The following is a 19,462-nucleotide window of genomic DNA, read 5'->3' on the forward strand; positions in this document are numbered from 1 at the left end:
AGTATGTTTTGCTGGTTTTCTTTTCCTGGAAAAGCAGGCTTCATCCCACTTAAGAAAAAGGCTTATGTGAATGTCTGCTAATCTGTCCTGCTGTAGCTGATGAACAACATTTGACTAAATCTTTCCTGAAATCCTTTCTCTGCCTCTGACTTGGGCACCTTCCAAGTGCTCTGCAGCTATGCTTCCATCACTGGAGTGAGGTAGGATTATTAGCCCCATTGTCCACTCTGAATGCATGCCACGAAATTGTGTGTAGGCACACACACATTGGCTCCATAAAAATCCTACAATGCCTTTTCTTGAGAGCCCTCTGAGGGCTGGGATATGGAGTGGGATCTCGCTGCTCCAGGAGCCGGTGTCAGGAGGAGCAGACTGAACAGGCTGCGCTGCTGTGAATCCAAGCTGCTCCTGGCTCGGATACAGCCGTGTAGGATGCCTGTCTAAAGTCATTGCTTTGGAAGGCGCTTCTGGATACAGCCCTAAGTTATGCAGCGTTGTAAAACATATCAAATTCCTTCTGTCAGTTTATAAGCATGTATGCATTATCAGGTGCACTGCTGGATTCACTCCAGTGAGCAGCATGTGGCTGCTGGACTCAGCAGAGGTTGCCATATGACTGCAGTGCCTTCTTTCCCTATGGCCTCGGAGTTGTGCCCTTTATGCCTCTTCAGAGATATGCTCAACACTGAAAATGATCTTTAGAGCCTCAGTTTGTCTGTAGATGATATGTGCCTTGTCTGTCTTGTACAGGGACTTGCTATGGTTGTTTTCATCCCATAAATTTGCTACGTGGAAGTATCCTAATGGTTGGTATGAATGGTATATGAAATGTCTGATAAAAATCTGTGTGGGTCTCTGTGTAGAGAGACAACACAGAATTATCTGGTAAACAGGTGCTGTGTGTTGGCCTTCCTTTTACACTGAAGACATTGACATTTGGGTGCTAATTTGGTTTTTTTAATTCATATAAAAACCTTTATAGAAAATGGTTTAAGCCATGGTTACATTTGTCCTTGTTTGGGGATCTGGTATAGTGTTCCTGTTGTCTGCCCTTTTCCATGTTTTCATGGTCTCTGGTAGTTGGACATGGTTGAGAGTTGTCAGCCAGGTGAGCAGCTGGAAGATATGGCAGCTGACTCTGTGTGCTCACTCTTCCAGGACTTATGCGTTGTGCATGTCACACTCACATCCCATCCAATCTTTATCATCCCATCTTTCCACCAGATCTTATATGACAGTTTTCTTCCCTATACTGTGCCCTAAATACAGATGTAAATGCCAGAGGAGATGGGAAAGAAGAGAAAAACGTCCTTAGTGCAAGGAAAAGTAGGCCAGGTATTTTCTGGGTTTTATGCTCAGGTCTCTTATATCCAAGGAATTCATTCTGTATTCACTGGCAGCACTGGGTTTTGCTGATTGTATTTTGTGCCATCACTTTCACTAGTAAAGAATAAAATCTAGTAGTTTACCCAGAGCAAAGTGGTTGACTTAGAACAGTCCTATGTATGTGGCTATAGCAAGTGCAGAGCAACAGAGTCACAAAATGGTTTGGTTTGGAAAGGCCCTTGAAAGACCATATAGTTCCAACTATGTCAGCCAATCGCCTCAGGACTCTTGGATGCATCTCATCAGGCCCACAGGCTTAAATACATAATAGAGAGTTCAGTCCTCTGTGTACTATTTGGTATAAATATTTCTTTTTCACTGACTACAAGATTGTACTTATCCTCATAATGGGACAATTAACAGACTAAAATAATGTCTGATATACTATGAGGCGTAGCCTTGACCTTCCAGTATTTCTAGACAGCAGAGGTGTTTCAAGTACTTGATGGAAGTTGACTTACACTCTAATGAGGAGCTGTGAACTGGAGAAGTCATCAGGAGATGGTAATAATCCATTTAAGCCCTTGTCATTTAATAATTATAATAATGAACCAGCTGCACACACGCTTCCTTCTCTGAGATATTACAGAGTACAACTCTCAGTCCTGCTTTGAAGTGGGCAGGGTTGTATCCTACATCATCTTCATGCTCTGCAGTGTAATAATCCCATGGGATTTTGGCCCCATAGCTGCATCCCCAAGGACCTAAGTAGTTGCCCAGCTCTTCAGAGGGGACTGCAGAACTGGGAGACACTATTTTTGACCAGGAGATAGTCACAAATTCAGGATCTGGTGACATCATGGAGCAGAAACAGGGGTAATGCACTGAGCTGACTTCTCCCTGCTGTAGAACACAGTTAATTCAAAAAAATTGTCTGCTTTCTTATATTTGATGTTTGTCAAATGGCGTTTGTTAACTTTTATTCCTCTGACCTGAAATCCATGCTAACATGAAGCTGAGAATTCATGAAAACCAGATATTTAAGGTTGGTCCAAGACAAAATACCTTTGAGCCTGCATTGTGATGTCCAGGTTTTGCTGTTGGCAGGATCACAAGAATAGAAAATACCATTAATAAATGTGCTAAGCAAACTGGAAAAAGTTGCGGTTTTAGCCCCTTATCAGAATTTTACAGCTTTTCCTTTTTTCAGAAGAACTTAATTTATCTGTTTCTTATGTAAACATTTCTTTATGAACCTAGGGCACTATCTCAGTATTTCTTTCTTAAGGGATGAGGTCTAGAGTTGCCTTGTGACAGATGCATAAAAGGGAAGTCTGAGTGAGGAGGGGAAAAAGATTATGGTTACTCATATGTTTCTAATTAATTTCCTCACTATCATCTTTATAATGAAGAGCATGAACAAAATATGTGCATATCTTACCCCTGATTTAAAAAAAAATATAAAAGAGAAAAGGTAGCAGAAAGTTTTCAACATATTCAGGCTACAATGTAAGACGTTGAAAAGGACTAGTGCTGTGTTTGCTTTAAAAATAGTTTTATTTGTTCGGACCAAATAGAAAACTTGGGTGAGCTTCTGTGTGGCATGGAAAAAGCTAGAAAAAGAATGGAAAGATGAAATAAGAATAGTAATGTAAAAATATATTTATTTTAATTGATATTTTCCAGAAGAAAAGGAAAATTTAAGTAAGGGTAAGTGATGGTGGTGGGGGAGATTCACTCTGTGTGAAGCAAAATTATAAATAGTAACAAAGTACAGGAAGAAACTTGACTAATTTGATTTCATGGAACCTGTTAGCTTGAAGGAGAATTGAAATTCATGTGTTGCCCTGGACATTAGTGAATGCTTATCTTTCTTAGGAAATGTTTTTCAGGATCAACTGTGTTTCAGTTAACAGCTGTAACTTTTTAAAGACCTTTTTAAAGATTTTAAAGAACATTTTAAAGATTTGGAGTATTCCTAAAGTCCCTACTTGTGTGGTCATGCAAAAGATGAGCCATTTACCATAAAGAAATAAAGTATAGACACAGAGGATCTAAAATTGGAAAGCACACAAAGAGAGACTTCAGTTGAAGATACTTCTTTGAAAATACCATAAAAATATAATTAGTGCTGTATTCCATTAAAAATATTTATGGGGCATTTCTTTGTATGTGATAATCCAGGGAAATGCCTTTTGATTTATATTGCAAGCAATCATTAAGTAGTATCTGGGGACTGTTTTGGGATGGTTGCAGGGAAAAAAGGGATCGTGCATCTGCAGTAGAGATGGGGAAGATATCTATCCTGGCTGAGGAACCTCTGGTGCCAAGTTGGTTGTACCTCTGCAGAAGGAATAGAAAAGGAAGTAGTTGGGATCCTCCTTATATGGGATGGGGTAATGGATAAAGCACCTAAATACCTGTTGGACACACCCATTCCACAGGTGTTGGAGAAGTTCATCAGCTGTAGAATTAATTGCAGGAATAGGGTAGGCAACTTGCTCTCAGTTAGGAGTGAGCTGCTAACCTCATGGTTAGGACCTCATCAAGGATCTTTTCCTCTCTGTGCCTCCGTGGAAGGGGGAATGACCTCTGGCAATTAGGATGCAGAACTCTTGGTGGACGTTTCTGGTAGGGATGCTTTTGTTACAAATCAATAAATCAAAACCCCAGGGAAAAGCGATCAAGAGGCGGCTGCTGCTGAAGTGTTATTTATCTTTTCCAGGAAATGAATTCTACCTGTTACCTTTCACAGCATTTGTTCAACACTTGGTAACTGCTGATGTGCTTTCTCAAGTCAGAACTTTAATTTCTATGCATAGTGGGAAGAATAACAATTATAATTTCTATCTCCTTGACTTAATGAGGGCTCACAATGCAGATTTTGTGAGCGTGTTGGAAAATGCTAGGCTTACATGCAGCAGACAGATTGCTATGAGAGTCACTAAGTGTGTATTTTGAAGAACTGTTTAGAACAAATAACTCTTACTTGTGTATAATCTTTCTTCATATTGACAGGCAAATGTCAAACTGTATAGAAACCTCAGGAAATTTTCAGGGCTGACATCATCTGTTTCAAGTCCTTATAAAGCAATGAGGAAAACAAGCTGATTTTATTACATGAAATTTCTGCAGGGGAAGGAAGGGAAATTTTTTGCCTTCTGAGCAGCTTTATACTTTATTTGTCAGTAAAGAAAGATGCTGAAGGTTAGAAATTGTGACTGGGATTGAGCAAGGTGCTTGCTGGAATCCAGAGTGTGGAGAATTCCAGTGATATGTTCTGCAACATCTAGAACGAAACACAGGAATCACCATAAATTCTTTGAGAACAGACTGTGAAGGGTGTTAGAACTTAAGTTCTTGATAAATAAGCACGTATTGGGCTTAACCTGGGTGTAGACTGGGCAGAATGAATCATTGGTGTGGTGGCCTGTTCTAATCTGTATGTGCTCACTGACCACCCTTCTGCACTCAAGGCTTCGTTCAATGGTGTGGTTTGGTGCTCCTGGAGAGCTCAGATTGAACTCTGCTTGTGATGACAGGTGCTCTCTCTTGAGCAGCTGCTTGCTCTCACTTTGTCAGAATAGCCCTGGTAACTGTGATAGACATTGCCATGGAGTCTGGTGTCAGGCAAGGCCTGTGTGCCCAACAAACTTAAGCCTTCTTATGGTAAGTGGGAGATGATTGTGGGTGGTGTTGAGCTTGGGACTGAGCTGGAGCCAAACCTGTACCTGCTGCCTGCTGTAATGGCACCGATCAGCAGTTCATGGTAGCAGTTAGTTGGATACACCAAGCTCCCACAGACACTGCAAGAAAAATGGTTCCATTGCTGGCTTATTTATAAAATAACAGCATATCATAAACCTCCCCTGTCACACCTTGAGTTCTAATAACAGACCTGGGTGACAGACTGTTTTTTCATTAATTTGAAACTCACCAGTCCTCAAATTGATATTTCAACTGATTTAGGAAACTGCAATTTGCTGTTTGCTATGCCATATTCTAGGAAAGGGACTGCTGGACATGGAGAGATTCAGCACTTAAATTTAGGGAACTAATACCAAGTGTACTCTGTTCTGGGCTCCAGCTGTGGCTCCAGAAGGTTGCAGATGTCCCTGGATCCAATGTCAAATCTGCCAGACCGAGGCAGATGTCTCAAATGCCTAGTGTGGCTCAAAGGCATATGTTTAAAGCTAGTGGGACATTATTTAAGTTAAAATAATATGCACAACATTTCAAGGCAAAACAATAATATTAATATACAGATAGTTTCTTCTATTCCACTACAGTGCAATGAAAGAACAGGAAATTTATGCAAGGACTTCCATCACTTTTTATGAAACACATTCTCATTTTGAATTAAATGGATAAACTCCTATTAATGCCTACTAAGAAAGAACAGGGTTTTACTGTAGTTCATTAATGGGAAATAACTTGCCTTATTTTTCTAATTTAATTGAAAAATTTGGAGAACTGCACATATTGTCTTGATGAGATGTCAACTGGAATAACAATTGAGTGAACATTTGCCCAAGACATTGTTGTAATTTCCAAACAATGGTAGCCAAGTGAAATAATTTTGACCTAAGGAGTTGTTTGTTGTCGTTCTCTTGCAAACAGCCTACATTGTTGTTAATATCCGTATACTTTGTATTGCATTAGTCTGCATTAATTTTCATCATTTTTGCACTTGTGGATGGTGCCTATGACTAATTTATAGATTATGTGGTGCCATATTGACTTAAATAGACTGTACTTTAATGCTATGACGAACATTTTCTAGTAAAATAATTTAATTACATTGAAATTTAATGCTATTACAGTGGATAATTGATGACAGATCAAAACCATAATTTACAAGACCTACCTGGAAGGCACACAAAATCAATTGGCTCGGCATTGAAGTTGTTCACTGCTCCTCTTTTTAAAAGGTTTTAGCCCTAGTAATCATATTCTGGTCTCTGCTCATCCAGCAATCAGATGACTTTTAAAAGCACAACCCACCTATATTTTAATGTCACCTCTGTTTGTCACATCTTTTGTGTGACCTCGAAGGAAAAAGGCTTCAGTCTCAGAGGTGAAGAGACACTGTTATTGTATAGATAAGGTATACAAATTTTTTTGCCAGCAACTGGAAAGGAATGAGTTCTTATCCCATCAAATTCAGTGGGAAATCTAGCTCTGACTAAGAGCCAGAGCTTCCTCCAGGTTCTTTCATGCCAACAGAAAGGCATCCAGATCTCTGGAGTCCTTCTTATGGTTTGCTGTTCCAGCATCAGTTTCTTGTTCAAAAGATTTTTTTTTTTGTATATTTTTAGTTTCCCATGGGTTATACCAAAACAAGTATTTATAGAGGCTGTGAGATGAATTTTTACTAAGAAAACAAGTTAAGCTTGAACAGATTCTATCTGGTTGCTTCAAAATATAAAGCAAGCCATTTTCTAACCCAACTAAAGTGAAGGCATGGTAACCTTGGTTCTGTCTCTTTTAATCTCAGAATAATAGAAATAAAAATAACTTTATCAGAGCATGAGAGGAACAGCTTTTTATGCTGTAGAAAAGAACACCAGATTAATCTTGACTAGTGATTTGATAAATTCCTCCTGCTGGTTTTCTTGTCAGTCTTACATATATGAGGGGATACTTTTGCTTGACCTCTTCTAAGTATGTGTCCTTGTGATAAAGTGTGACGAGATTTTTTTCTCCTGATGGTAAGATTCTACAAGATTATGTATGTTTTCTGATAAGGGGATATTCATATCATCTCAGCTGCTGAATTCTAGTGACTATAGGTTTGGTATTTTTTGTTTCCACATTGAAAATCATACTCTGAGATACAAACCCCCGCTCTGATTTTCCTGACTTTGGACATTTGTGTGCACCCTGGAGAAAGTACCCTTGGGTTTGCAAACTTTTTGTTACAAACACCCCAAGGCACTGTTCAGGTTAAATGAGGCCTGGGCTAATTCTGCCCAGCTTTTCTCTGATCAGGTGATTCTGGCAGCCTTGACAAAACAAGGCAGCACAGAAAACCATTGACAATTTTACATCCTGATAAAGCAGTTTGGGCTGGGAACCAGAGGGGTGATGAATTGGGTGACAACTTCTCATGGGCCCTAGGAATGAAGAAAGCCCAACAGCTGGCAGTTTATGCCAACCCTCCAAATTGGAGGACAATACATAGCTGAGACAGTAGCACACCCACAAGTTTCCAGCATCTTGCAGAAGGCTGAGCACAAGGTGAAACCACAACACCTGGACTTGAACGCACTGAGCATCTGGAGTTTTTTCTTCTTTGTTTTCTTTTGCAACAATGTAGTGCAAATATTGGATAAATGGTGTACAAGTCTATAAAAGTGTGCAAGTCTAGTACAGTAAAAACCTTAGGGCTAACATCTGTAAAAAAACCAGGATTGGTTGCATTCCTTTTTCTTTCTTCCACTGATTATTTTTCATATTTAGCCTAGCTTGGTTCTGCTGTAATTTCTTCACTGAAGTCTTCTGTCTTTGTGTGAAGAACAGTTTTGGTAACTCGCTTAAAATTTTTAATTGTTTGATTCAGTTATTTGCTCAGAGGGTTTTTAAGGCAGGACATGCACAAAACAGTTTGGTCTCCCCATTTGACTTCTCCTGAAATATTCTTTGGATGTAAAATGAATGATTTTGTTTTAACTAGGAAAAAAGAAAAGGTTTCTTTTTGATTAGTATGGAGGGTTTCTTTTTATGAATTCTGCTGAAGAATGTTTTAAAAGTCAGTCTTTGCCTGTCTCCAAATAATTCTCTTATGGAAGAATGTGGGTAGATTCTCATTGCTTCTTAAAACAAACAGAAAAAAAAAAAGCACTTTATTTTTCAATAAAGAATATTTTAACTTAGAAGAAAATCTTCATAGTGTAGAAAAATTGTTCCCATCCCTGTGTCCCAAACCAAGTGGTGAAAGTACTTTGATCTGACTTCCCCTGTAGGAGAGTTCCTTCCTTGTAACTTGTTGAATTCTCTGAACCTTCAATAAATCTGGCTCAGTGCATATTGGATAGAAATGTCATCAGTGATGTTTACATGATCTTAAAGCATCTAGAATTCCAGGGAAGTACAGGCTCAGAAATCACTTCAAGTCTGACCTGCATACATCACTCTTGTTAACTTGAATGAGTGTTATAGAATCAGTATTCAAGACATTAGTGTTCAAAACATTTGCATTTTAGTGAGAATTTTCCTGACAGAGCAAATAATTGACTGGTAAGGACTTACTCTTTTGACTGTATCCATTGTTACTATAATCCCACTGAACTTGCTGGAAGTCTGAAAGGCAGCAAGATGTTTGTTAATTAATAATTACATTGTACAGAAGGAAACTTTATAAGAATTTTAAATGTTTTATGAGTGGATCAATAATTAATTCTTTTCCTGTGAGGTGATATAGTGCTCATTGTTTGGGAATAATAGAAATAAATACAGGCCACAAAAAGTGGGAAAACTCACATATTTTGTATGACTGAAACAGGGCTCACTGCTTAATTTAAAAATGAGACGTGCAATACTCTCTGATTTTATTCTTTACCCAGGGTTTGGTTTTTTGTTTTTTGGTTTTTTTGTTTGTTTTTTGGTTTTTTTGTTTGTTTGTTTGTTTGTTTTGGCATTGCCCCCCATATAAACAATAGTAAGGACTCTTTCTGCACTGGAAGTCATACTGTGAAGACGGCAAATCTTCCCAGATTAGTATTCTATTAAAATTAGCTTATCTCTGTAAAACTGGGTACAAAATACTTGGAAGGAGGCATTGTCTGATTTCCTCCCTCCCTCAGTAAGAGATTTTCTCCTGCAGACACAGACTTTCCTGAAGTGTCTGGGAGGTCCTGGATGGACTAAGCAAGTGTCATAAATATCAGAAAGTTTGTAAGGACTGAGTGGATTTTTTTTTCTCCCGTATTCTGCTGTATGTAGAGGACTTGATGGGATAAAAGAGGTACTGCGTTGCTAATAGCTTGTACATTTTGACAGTGCCGCATGAACAACAAAGCTCTTCTGAGAAACCTTTTTTGGGGTTTTTTTGACCTCTAAGCCAAAATTTCCCCTTACACAGAGGAGAGAAATTCTTTTAACTAAAGAAAAAGAAAACAAGAGGAAAAAAAACTCACCAACACTTCATCCCTAGATGGAACATTTTACTTCTCTCTGATCAGCATTGGCAGCTGTTCATTTGCTGCCTGAGTGAATTCAGAAGAAGTCATTTACCTTACAAGTGATGAATGCTGTATGGCACTTGCTTGTCTCTATCTTAGCAGCGTTTACTCTCAGCCTGACAAAAACCTCCTATTTATTTCTGGCTCTGCTAGTAATATCTCACTGAACTAATTATTTATCATGTTTCTGAATTGTGTGAGAAAGGCAACCCTCTGATAGAGATAGCAGCTCTGTGCCACATTCATGAGGGATAATTCATGAGGGGAATTCATGAGGGAAAGAATAACCCAAGCAATGATGTCAGTGTTACCAGAAAACAGGGTTTCAGATTTGAGCAGCAAGTATAACTAGACAGCAAGTTGTCTGTTCTGAAACAGATTAACTTCTATTGCACAGCAATTTATTCCCTTACCATCCTATTTTCACTTTGAATGTACTACTCCATCCACAAGGAGGCATTTTTTTTCTGATATTTTTCCTCTTGGGCTTGACACATTGGAGTTAAACAGAGTGACTTTGAGAGAGAGAAATGAGGGTTACTGTTTATGGAAAAGTTAAAGAGACTACTGCTGTATTTTTTTGTTTGTTGTCCTTTAAAATTCAAATTTGCAAGACTGAATTGAACTATTTCAACATCATTTAATTTTGATTGTCATTTTCTGTAGTGCACATTAGGTTTTGTACTGTGGCTGTGAATGTTAGTTAAAAAGTAGTAATGGGCAGCCTCTCCAATAAATGTGCTACACATAAAAGGATTAAAATGTGCATGTTCAGTTTTGTACTTGCTAATATTCTGCTAATCTGTAATGCTTCATAAGACAATGCTTGCAAACACTGACTAATAGACACAGTGCTCTGAAACCAGCACTTGATACTGCCACCACTACAAGGGGGAAAGTTGTGTTATCAACCACACAGAAGAGTAATAAAAGTGTAAAATATCCTGGGTAAATGTTGTTGCCTTCATCATATTCGCAGATGTTTGGCCCTACTATCAAAATCTGAAGGATTTTAGGCAATGAAAGCAGCCATTTGTCAAGAAAATGGGAGAAAGCATTACACAGTCACTATATGAGGAGCAATTTTTAGTATAAATGGTCACAACTTCACCAGTGACAGTAGATGCACATAAAATTTATTTCGGCTGGGAGTGTCTCTCTTTCTTTTTCCCCTCTGTCAAATGAAAAGGGTTTTATTCAGAAAGAATGCATAATGTAGTATTTGAGTGCAATGCTTTGTACCTTTTGCAGGAAATTTAGGTTAAAAACTGAATTTTAGAGAACTTGGAAGCCCAAATTTTTGCTTGTTTGGAACCATAAATCAAATGTGTATAAGTGTTTGAACCAACAAGGATATAATAAAGGATATGACTTGGTTATACTTCAAAATATTTTTCTCTTTGAAAGATGCAGAGCTAATTTGATGGAGGAATTTAACAAAAAGGTTCTTACCAGGTGTTGTTCACTTGGTTTTGAAACATTTGCTCCAGGGAAGTCATGTTCTGTTAGCAAAGTTTTCTGCTTTTAAAATTACTTTTCTGGTTCCTGTAAGAAATCATTAACCTCCAAAAGGAGCTATTCCAACTATAGTTTCCATTGACATGTGTGTTGCACCAGCAGAATAGTGCACTAATAGGCTTGCAGAATTTTGGAATATTAGCTGTAGCATAGTCTTGGGGAGAGCAAACAGGAGGATTCCTGATGTTCCTTCCATGCGCAGGAAGAACAGTTTTGCCTTAGAGAGATTGCATTACCTTTCTTTTTTTCTTCTCTGGAATTTTAGCTTATTAACCCTTCCATGTGGGAAAAGCCATCATTTATAGGCCTAGAAAGAAAATCTCTCATTTAGTAGTGAATAAGAGAAGAGCCAGAGTGAGCATGATGGCTAGGGTTCAAAACCGACAATAGTTATGAAGATGAGGCTTATGTTTTACAGATTTTTGTGATGTGTGACCCCATTAACAAGGTTAAAAAGAGAAGTAGGATTTCAGTTACTTTTTCAGGATATTTTATCCCTTTGGGAAACCTTATTAGGCTGCAGAAGGGGGCAAAGTGTTGCATTTTGAGGACTTGGCATTTGCAGGAGATGCAAACAAGCGCTGTGCTATTGTTCTCCTATTATCAGTCTGATTATTTCCAAATAAGAAACAAGCACTCTCAAGAGCACTCTCATGCTTTCCATGCGCTTTCTCAGATATTAAGGTCATGGGAAGATTGTGGGGTTGAATGGGGAAACAGCTTTCAGCTTGAAATAGTCAGCAGACTCAAGTACGTCTGGGTGTAAGTCAGCTTTCTGGGGAATGGAAGTCATCTGAACTCAGTGCAGAGGGGGAACAGTCCTGTTTTATATTCTGAATATTTGATTTCCTATTTTCTATTTGGAATTTTTTTGTGTCTCAGCTTTCTCTTGGTTTTTTCTCCTTGTTGCTTTTGTTTTCCCACTCTTTTAGCACATTGCATGCAGAACACTGGTGGATTGGTCCCATATTAAAGTCACCCAAACTTATGACATCAGAGTATGCCTGAAAAGCTCATTATTCTCATTCTACATACCGCTGCCTTTAATTGCACTTACATCTTTGCTCCAAAGTAATTTGTTTTTCTCATAAATTTCTCTTTAGTTTAAAGTGCTTAAACTTAGGCTGTTAGATGCATTCCATCATCTTGCTGTCCATTTTAGAGCCCAATCATTGAAAAGAATTTATTTGATAGTATTGATCACTGAAATTGCTTCCTTGTGAGTAATCTTTCTAAAAGGCAGCCATTAATTATGCCTTTTTTTCTCTCTAAGGTGGTTATTAATTCAGAACTGAGTGTCCTTTTCTCCTTTTTCTCTGAATAATCTCGCATGAAAGGTCTTGACAAACATGACATAAATTTTAAAATAATCAATTCTGAATGTAGCTACAGGTTCCCACTTGTTTACCATTTAAGAGTGCTGTGAAAGAACAGATTGCAAACCGTAAACCTTCTTTACAAAGCCAGTCCTCTGGTTTATTAAGTCTGTACTTATCACATTTTATTCCAGCTTTATCTTATGCTTTAGGACTGATCAGACAGGTTGGTGACTGGGGCTGCCTTGAAGATCTTTTTTGACTGTACTGGTGTGTGTACTGTTCGCACCAGTCCCGTGCTAACAACAGCTCTGTTTCTTGGCTTGGGAAATGTTTGAACCCTGAACCACTCAGTGGTGCAGTGAGAATTAACTTTATTTTTGTTTTGGAAGATGGATCACATGGGAATAGCTTGCCTTAGGATTAAAAGCTTTTTTCCTTGGCTCTGCTCCTTTTCCTTTATAGTCTTCAGGCACTCAGCAAACTGTCTGGCCCTGGGCATTTAATTTCTCAAGCTGTTGTGTAGATTTGTGTCTCTGACATGATGCTGTAATTTCCTTCTAAGTTTGGACACTCCTGTTATAAATAAAGTCATCCAAATTGTTCAACTCTTTATCATCTTGATACCTTTCATTTCTGCCTTTATCCTTTAATAGCCAGTCTACAAAGGACTGATTTTCCTCCAGGCGTTTCTTCTCCCGGCTGACCAAGACCCAGGCCTGCAGTCTACATACCAGCCTTGATGCTAAACAATTACTTGTGCTTCCTTTAATAAAATGATTAGACATTATTAATGAAATTAAATGAAAAACGAAATAAAGGAAGTGCTAGGATTCCTCTGTTTAGGCAGGGATTGGGATCCTGGCGGGCTTTGTCTGCTATGAACTTGATTCCACACTTTTATTTTAGCTCCTTTAAACAACATACATCCAATTTACCAATTAATTGGTCTAGAAATCTGACCCTTCTCATCCTGCCATGTACCAGTAGGCATTTTGTTATCATATCATTGACTTATGCATAAATTACCCTTGCCATACTTCGGTGCCATGCCAGACTTCCTGGCATAGTTTTTGGCTAAATGGTAATAAGGAGTTGGAGTCTGGTTGTAACTGGAAAATACAGTTATTTCTCCTGCTACTGAAGGCATCTGATTCTTGCTACATGATAACTCTAAATGCTGGAATCTGGTGACATCATCCCCAGTATTACCGCTTAAGCCTTTCAGAAATCCTATGAAAGCAGTTTCTATTTGTTCTCTTGCATTACAAATAATTTTTCCCATGCCAAACCCTACACCAGAATTCTCCTATGCCCTATTGACCCTTTTTATTTTTTTTTGTACATGGGAATATGGGGTCAAATTCATCTAAAGTATGTCAGCGTCTTTGTGTGCGTGTTCTTCAGTGATTGATCCTGCTTTAATATTCCTGGGATATGCTCTGGCTTGCTCAGTCACAGGAGCACAGTTGGAGATGCTGAAAGAAGCTCATTCACCCAAACCCAGGCAAGGGTTCCCTGCCCAGAGAAAGGAGAATATAATTTCTACCTCTTTCTCCTTTTCTGGAGATCTCTGGACTGAGGAGACAGCGGGAAGATCCTTGATGTGCTGTTCTTTAAAACAGGAGAGCAGGAAGATTGTGAAGTATCTTATCCTCACCACAAGTAGAAGGTCTACAAGAACTCTTAGGAGTTGCTGGAATGAATATTGATCTAATGAAAATGGTTTTCCTATCTGCCATGTGTCACATCATCCTTCCCCACTTGCCCAGCATTTCTAGTGCACAGCTGTTGTCTGTCCTTTGTTTTCATTCCTGCTATCTTTAAGAAATATCCATTTGTAATCAATTCTGTAATTACCGGGTGTGGTTTTGATTTTTAGAGGATTGATAGTAGCCCTAATAATTCCTCTTTCTTGCTTTGATCTCTCTTGTAGTTTTAGTTATGAGATTAATGAGCAGAAACTTCCATTGCTGGATATTTTTTTAGGTATTTATGGCTGCTATAGTTATATCTCCTCAGCTTTGCTCCTTCTAACCAACCTCCTGAAAGCCTTAAATGCTTAAAATTTAGCCATTTGAAATTCATCACAGCTGCTCGTTCTTGATGATTGTTGTCTATTAGTTCTTCATGCACAATTGCATACTCATAGCAACTGCAATACTTCTTTGACATTATCTTCTAAAGACAATACTACAGTTTCTGCGTATTGTACAAGATGCAATTGAGAACAACTTTCTTGCTTTTATGCTGCAGAATTCTCACACAGAGTCACTATTTTTCATTAAGTTGCCTTTCATATGTTCTTTAAGTACCCAGTTCTGGGAAAGATGACATAAGAGAGGTTTCATAAGGTTTATTTATGCAAAGCTGATCTGTCAGCAGTATGTGCATAAGGTTTCCTGGAAAAGTTGCTGTTTGCCAAGTCAGTGGCATGCTTCCAGTAAGGTAAGTAATGAAGTCTCTTCAAACTGTCACTGAATGACAGGTTTTGCCTACCGTAGGCTGTGTGATGAACAGAGGGGAGTTATTTTGGGCTGTGATTTTGAACATTGGCATGGTTGTGTACAAGAAGCTCCATAAGACTAGCAGAGTATTTCTTTCCCATCTGGTATATTCATGTTTTTGTGGTAATAAATAAAAGTGTGCTTTCAAAATGGGAAACCATTTGAATTGAACCATGTCTAAATATTTTCAGACATGAAAATACAGTTTTCAGACCTGCAATGAAAATTGCATCAAGATATACTTGTATATACAAGATGTTGGCTTTGTTTAACTTTAGCCATGAACTTAAGCCTGACCAATTGTTGCTTTCTAACTTATCGAAAGCCAAATTTCCTTTTCTTTTACATAAATTCCTAAAATTTTATCTTATACACAGAATAAATTCCTATACTAACTGTTTAAATAAATGAAATATTTGCATGTAAATAATTGGTAGCTTTGTCTTGTTAAAAGTTTTGGAAAGAGTATCTGAAAGTGACCGAAAAAAAATAAATGAGGTTCTAAATTCGCTAGTAAGGAAAACCTGTGTGCCTGGCTATGCATTGTCAATTGGGGCCTGTAAAACAAATAATGTCTTGCAAGGATTTGATTTGGTGCAAGTTATCTGGTAGCTGTTCTGCATTGCACTGGTCCACCCTGGGCTTAGAAACACAGCCCTGGCCTAATCAAATCTCTGTACAAGTTCTGTTCTCGAATTGGGCAATTGCAGACAAGGACCAAGGCAAAAGGCTTTGAAGCTGAGGATGTCTGTTTAATTAGCCTAAGATTCATTGCTTTCCCTCTTCTTAATTAAGCTGAGGTAATCATGAAATCTATTTGACAACTGTACTCTCAAATGTTGCTCACCTATTTGATAAAGGGGCAGGTAGAGGATAATTAGTTTCAGTCCTTTTGCTAATTTTCTGAAATGAAAGAAGAAAGATAGAGGTAATTTAGGAAGATGTTTTAGAGTCTCTTTTCTACACAAATTGGGCTAATAATAGCAAAATTTTACAGAGAAGAATCTGCAAGCTTCAACCAACCTCCCAGCCAAAGAGAAAATCCCCACAACTTAACAAGACATCTAAGTTTCCCACAGTTTTGTGGTCCTTCAGGCATCAGAACATTTTTACGGGCTGAGGACTTCAGTTTCCTTCCCCAGGGTGTTAGCAAAGAGCCATTGAATGAGTTCTGTACGTGAGCAAACCCACAGTTTTCCAATATTTGATTTCTTTTGCTGGCATGAGGATGTTTCCTTAACATGATTATTATATGTGAACAGTTCTAACTGTCATTATGTGGTGTTAAATATTTAGATAAATGACTGAAGGAAAGTCAAGGAGACAAACTATTTCCTTTCAAAGCGTTTTTGGGACATCAGTATTAGAATCTAGCTTGTGCCTCATTAATGTGGAGGAAATTCCCATGAGAGTGTCCCAATAGTCAGGCACTGGACAATATTCTTCATGATGCAAGACCGTTCTAGATCCCAGACCAGGAAAGTATAAATATACAAAGCATGCATTGATGTTCATTTTCATATTTATGTGCATCCTTTTGCTACAGTGAAGTAGTATTGGACTGAAATTGACAGTAAGATCCCTGTAAATGCTTTCCATGATTACTAAATGTGTAAATTCCTTATGGAAGTCCCTATGAATGGCTTAAAGGTAGAAGGTGGGGAATAACCAGGATGATTTAAAGACATTGTTACCTTTAATATTTTAAGGAGTAGTAGCATCGTTGTAGACTGTGAGAGATACACAGTATTAGAAAACTTCACATATGTAAATACAGCCATTTGGCTTTTGCAGCCTTGTCTGTAGCATGAGCATTAGGCTTGTGCAAGATTAGTGGGCAGAATGTTTCTTATTGTGTTTCACTTATAAAAGATAATAAATATTATGCCATCAGCCAGAGTCCTCCTTCTTTCTGTGTCTGATCTTGTTGAATAAATGTTTTATTAAGAAATAGATTTTGAGAAAAATTACCTTGTTTCTTTTTAACTCTGGTGGACTGGCTGTTTAGCATTTACATACTATGGTGTTGTGGGTCAGGGAGGTGATGTAGCTGTTAATGGGTTAATCCAGTCTGGAGTCTCATAGGCCCTTTCTAATTTTGTAGCTGTAGCCACATTATCTAAGCAAATGCTTCCTGGGTTAGGAGAAAGATGCACTGAAGCTTAAGAATTTCAGATTCAAAGGAGGCAGAAAACAGTGAGTCAGCTCTGAGACCTCTGAGACACAGTGGCATAGTTCCTTCAGTTTTGCTCAAACATCTTTCCAGATCTGGGGATCAGACTGCATTCCTGCCCCCTTTGTAATGACGGGCTGGAAGGAGCATCTGCTAAGGACTGCTCTCCACTTTGTGCTGTTAAGAGTGATGTGCTGGTTTGCTGCTGGTGTTGATCATGATTGGACCCCAGGGAAATAGATGTTTGCATGAATCTGTTCTGAAGACAGAACTATTGATGGATATTTATTAGCATGGAAAAAAAAATCTGCTTAACACTAATTTCTGCTCTTATTTGGAGCAAATGCTTTGGAGTGACTGCTTGTAATATCCAAATCTATCTACCCAGGCTATGTGCTTTTCTACCTCTAGTCTTTCTTCAGCTCCTATGCCATATTTTCAATACATCAGTCACACTGAAATACCCAAAAATAAAAATAAATTGTCTGGTGGGTCACTTCCAGTATTTCAAAGATTCTCTTCTGTCTTGATCTTAGGTATCAGATACCACTCACTGTCTTTGAAAGATTGTACTTTCTTGCTTCCACTTGTGTTTCAAAAACATCTAAGTGACCCTGGAATCCTGCTGGGGGAAAATGGCATTTTCCCAGCAAGCTACAGTGTTCCTAGGGGACCCTCACAGGATACATGCTCTTTCATCTCACTCTTAAGAAATTTAGACCTATAATTTACAGAGCTAGTTTGAAGCTCTGTTTTCCCTTTTTTCCCCTTTTCTTTTCTCACAATGTATTTTTCATTCTGAGAGAACAGAACACTGTCTTGAGTAGTCCTACTTCAACAGAGCAAGCCTGTCTTTTCAAGGACAGATCATTAATTCCTGGTGTGTCCTGTTAAATTTTGCATGCCGATATTATCAAACTCTCCAACAGAGATATTTTGAAATCTTTTTTCCAGCTACCTCTGTAGCTAGCCCTCAGGAATCATTTTCTTCCATTTGATTCATGTTTTGTTGCTGGGTTGTGGTTGTTTTTGGTGATGGTGGTAGTGGTGGGTTTGTTTCCTCCTCCTGCAGTGTGTATTTTAACCATTCTTGTGTCTCTGGATAATCGCAGCTCCCTTTGCTCCCCAGGGCCAGCTACCTAGAAACTTTCAGCAAACTTTGGATTCCTCAAGCAGATTATTTCTTTGGTATTTCACAGCCATACGTCATAACCTTGGGAATGATTTTCTGTATAAAGGTTGTTGCTGTTGATGAGGAAAGCACATGGCTTTTCAAACCAGATGATTGTGAGGAGGAGGAGTTGACCAGTTCAGTATCTTAAAACATGAGGTCATGCTGTAGAGTGCTCTGATGTCATCCTTTGTAGTAATTACCTGATAGCTTTTGGAAAGAAGCATGCACAATGGAATAATCAGTGATTGAAGCAGCTATTCCTGGAAAGTATGGGGCTGTCTTCCTCTCATTCTGTTTTATTCTTTCTTCTTTATGTGCTGGGTTGGGAGAGAGAGGAGTTGTTTAAATGTTTGATATGTGCTTTTATTCACTGTTCTATTACTGAAATAAGTGATTAATGCTTTCTGGTGTTTGAATTTCCAAGGAATCTGAGCACCTATGGTTCTTCCTGCCTTCAGTTTTGCAGTTGGAAGCACTAAACTTTAACCATCCAATTTTTTAGTTCTTCTGTATTTCTCCCCATTGCCTTTATTCTTTATTTATTTTGCATAAATTACTAAAGAATACTGAATTTTTTTAAATAAACACTTTATTTTAAAGTATTTGATGGGGTTTATTATATTTTCTCATGGTCAAATTCTTCTTTCTGCAAAGAGCAAATGAAAAGTGATAACACTGATTAAGTTATGTCATGTTCAGAGATGCTTAGATTTCAGTTTAATCTCCTTCACAAAGGGGAATTTAATCTAGCAAGACATAGAAGACAAACTAAGTTTCGTGTTGCTTTGCTCTGTGCAGCCTGAACATGTGCTCAATGCACCTTTTCTTATTTCTGCAAGGGGTCAGTGTTGGAACCATTTGCTCATTTCTGATGCTAACTCTGTCTTGCCATGGATCTTGGAAATTGCTTCTTCTACTAAGCCCTAGTTCCTCTAGGTGTGTACCTTTATGAGAACTTCAGCTGTTTAAAGGCAGGTGTCTGTGTATCCCTGTGCAAATTTGTATCCCTGCAAATTTGGAAAAATGTGCCCTGCTGCCCAGAAGACTCTAAACAAATATACAAGTATATTTTAATCCAGTCTTGCACTTGGGGTGCGTGATTCATAATTTCTCAATGATTGAGTTAGAATTTGTCTTATAAACAGAGCCTAAATAGTGAAGAGTTTTTATTGGTGAATTTCTAGTGTACAAAGTAATACAAGATTGACAGAGTCCAAAAAAAAAATCTTTGCTTACTGGTATAATTTTTTAACCAAAAACTGACA

At 38.2% G+C, this 19,462-nt stretch overlaps 1 protein-coding gene across 19 annotated transcripts in view; it reads left to right on the plus strand.

Moving 5' to 3' along the window:
• Nucleotides 1-19,462, plus strand: part of NRXN1 (neurexin 1) — a 684,323-nt gene that overhangs the window by 506,902 nt on the left and 157,959 nt on the right. Inside the window, exon 1 of one of the 19 annotated variants that reach the window (XM_066178081.1) lies at nucleotides 3,916-3,957. The exons of the other annotated variants lie outside the window; for them this stretch is intronic. Coding sequence (XP_066034178.1) covers nucleotides 3,931-3,957 — 27 coding nt within the window. The 5' untranslated portion in view covers nucleotides 3,916-3,930. Of the gene's footprint in view, nucleotides 1-3,915; nucleotides 3,958-19,462 lie in introns of those variants that run through there. 19 annotated transcript variants of the gene reach the window in all.

Source organism: Chamaea fasciata, unplaced genomic scaffold (genome assembly GCF_029207755.1).
Source record: "Chamaea fasciata isolate MVZ Bird 193981 ecotype frontalis unplaced genomic scaffold, bChaFas1.0.hap1 SCAF_3, whole genome shotgun sequence".
Lineage (NCBI taxonomy): Eukaryota > Metazoa > Chordata > Aves > Passeriformes > Sylviidae > Chamaea > Chamaea fasciata.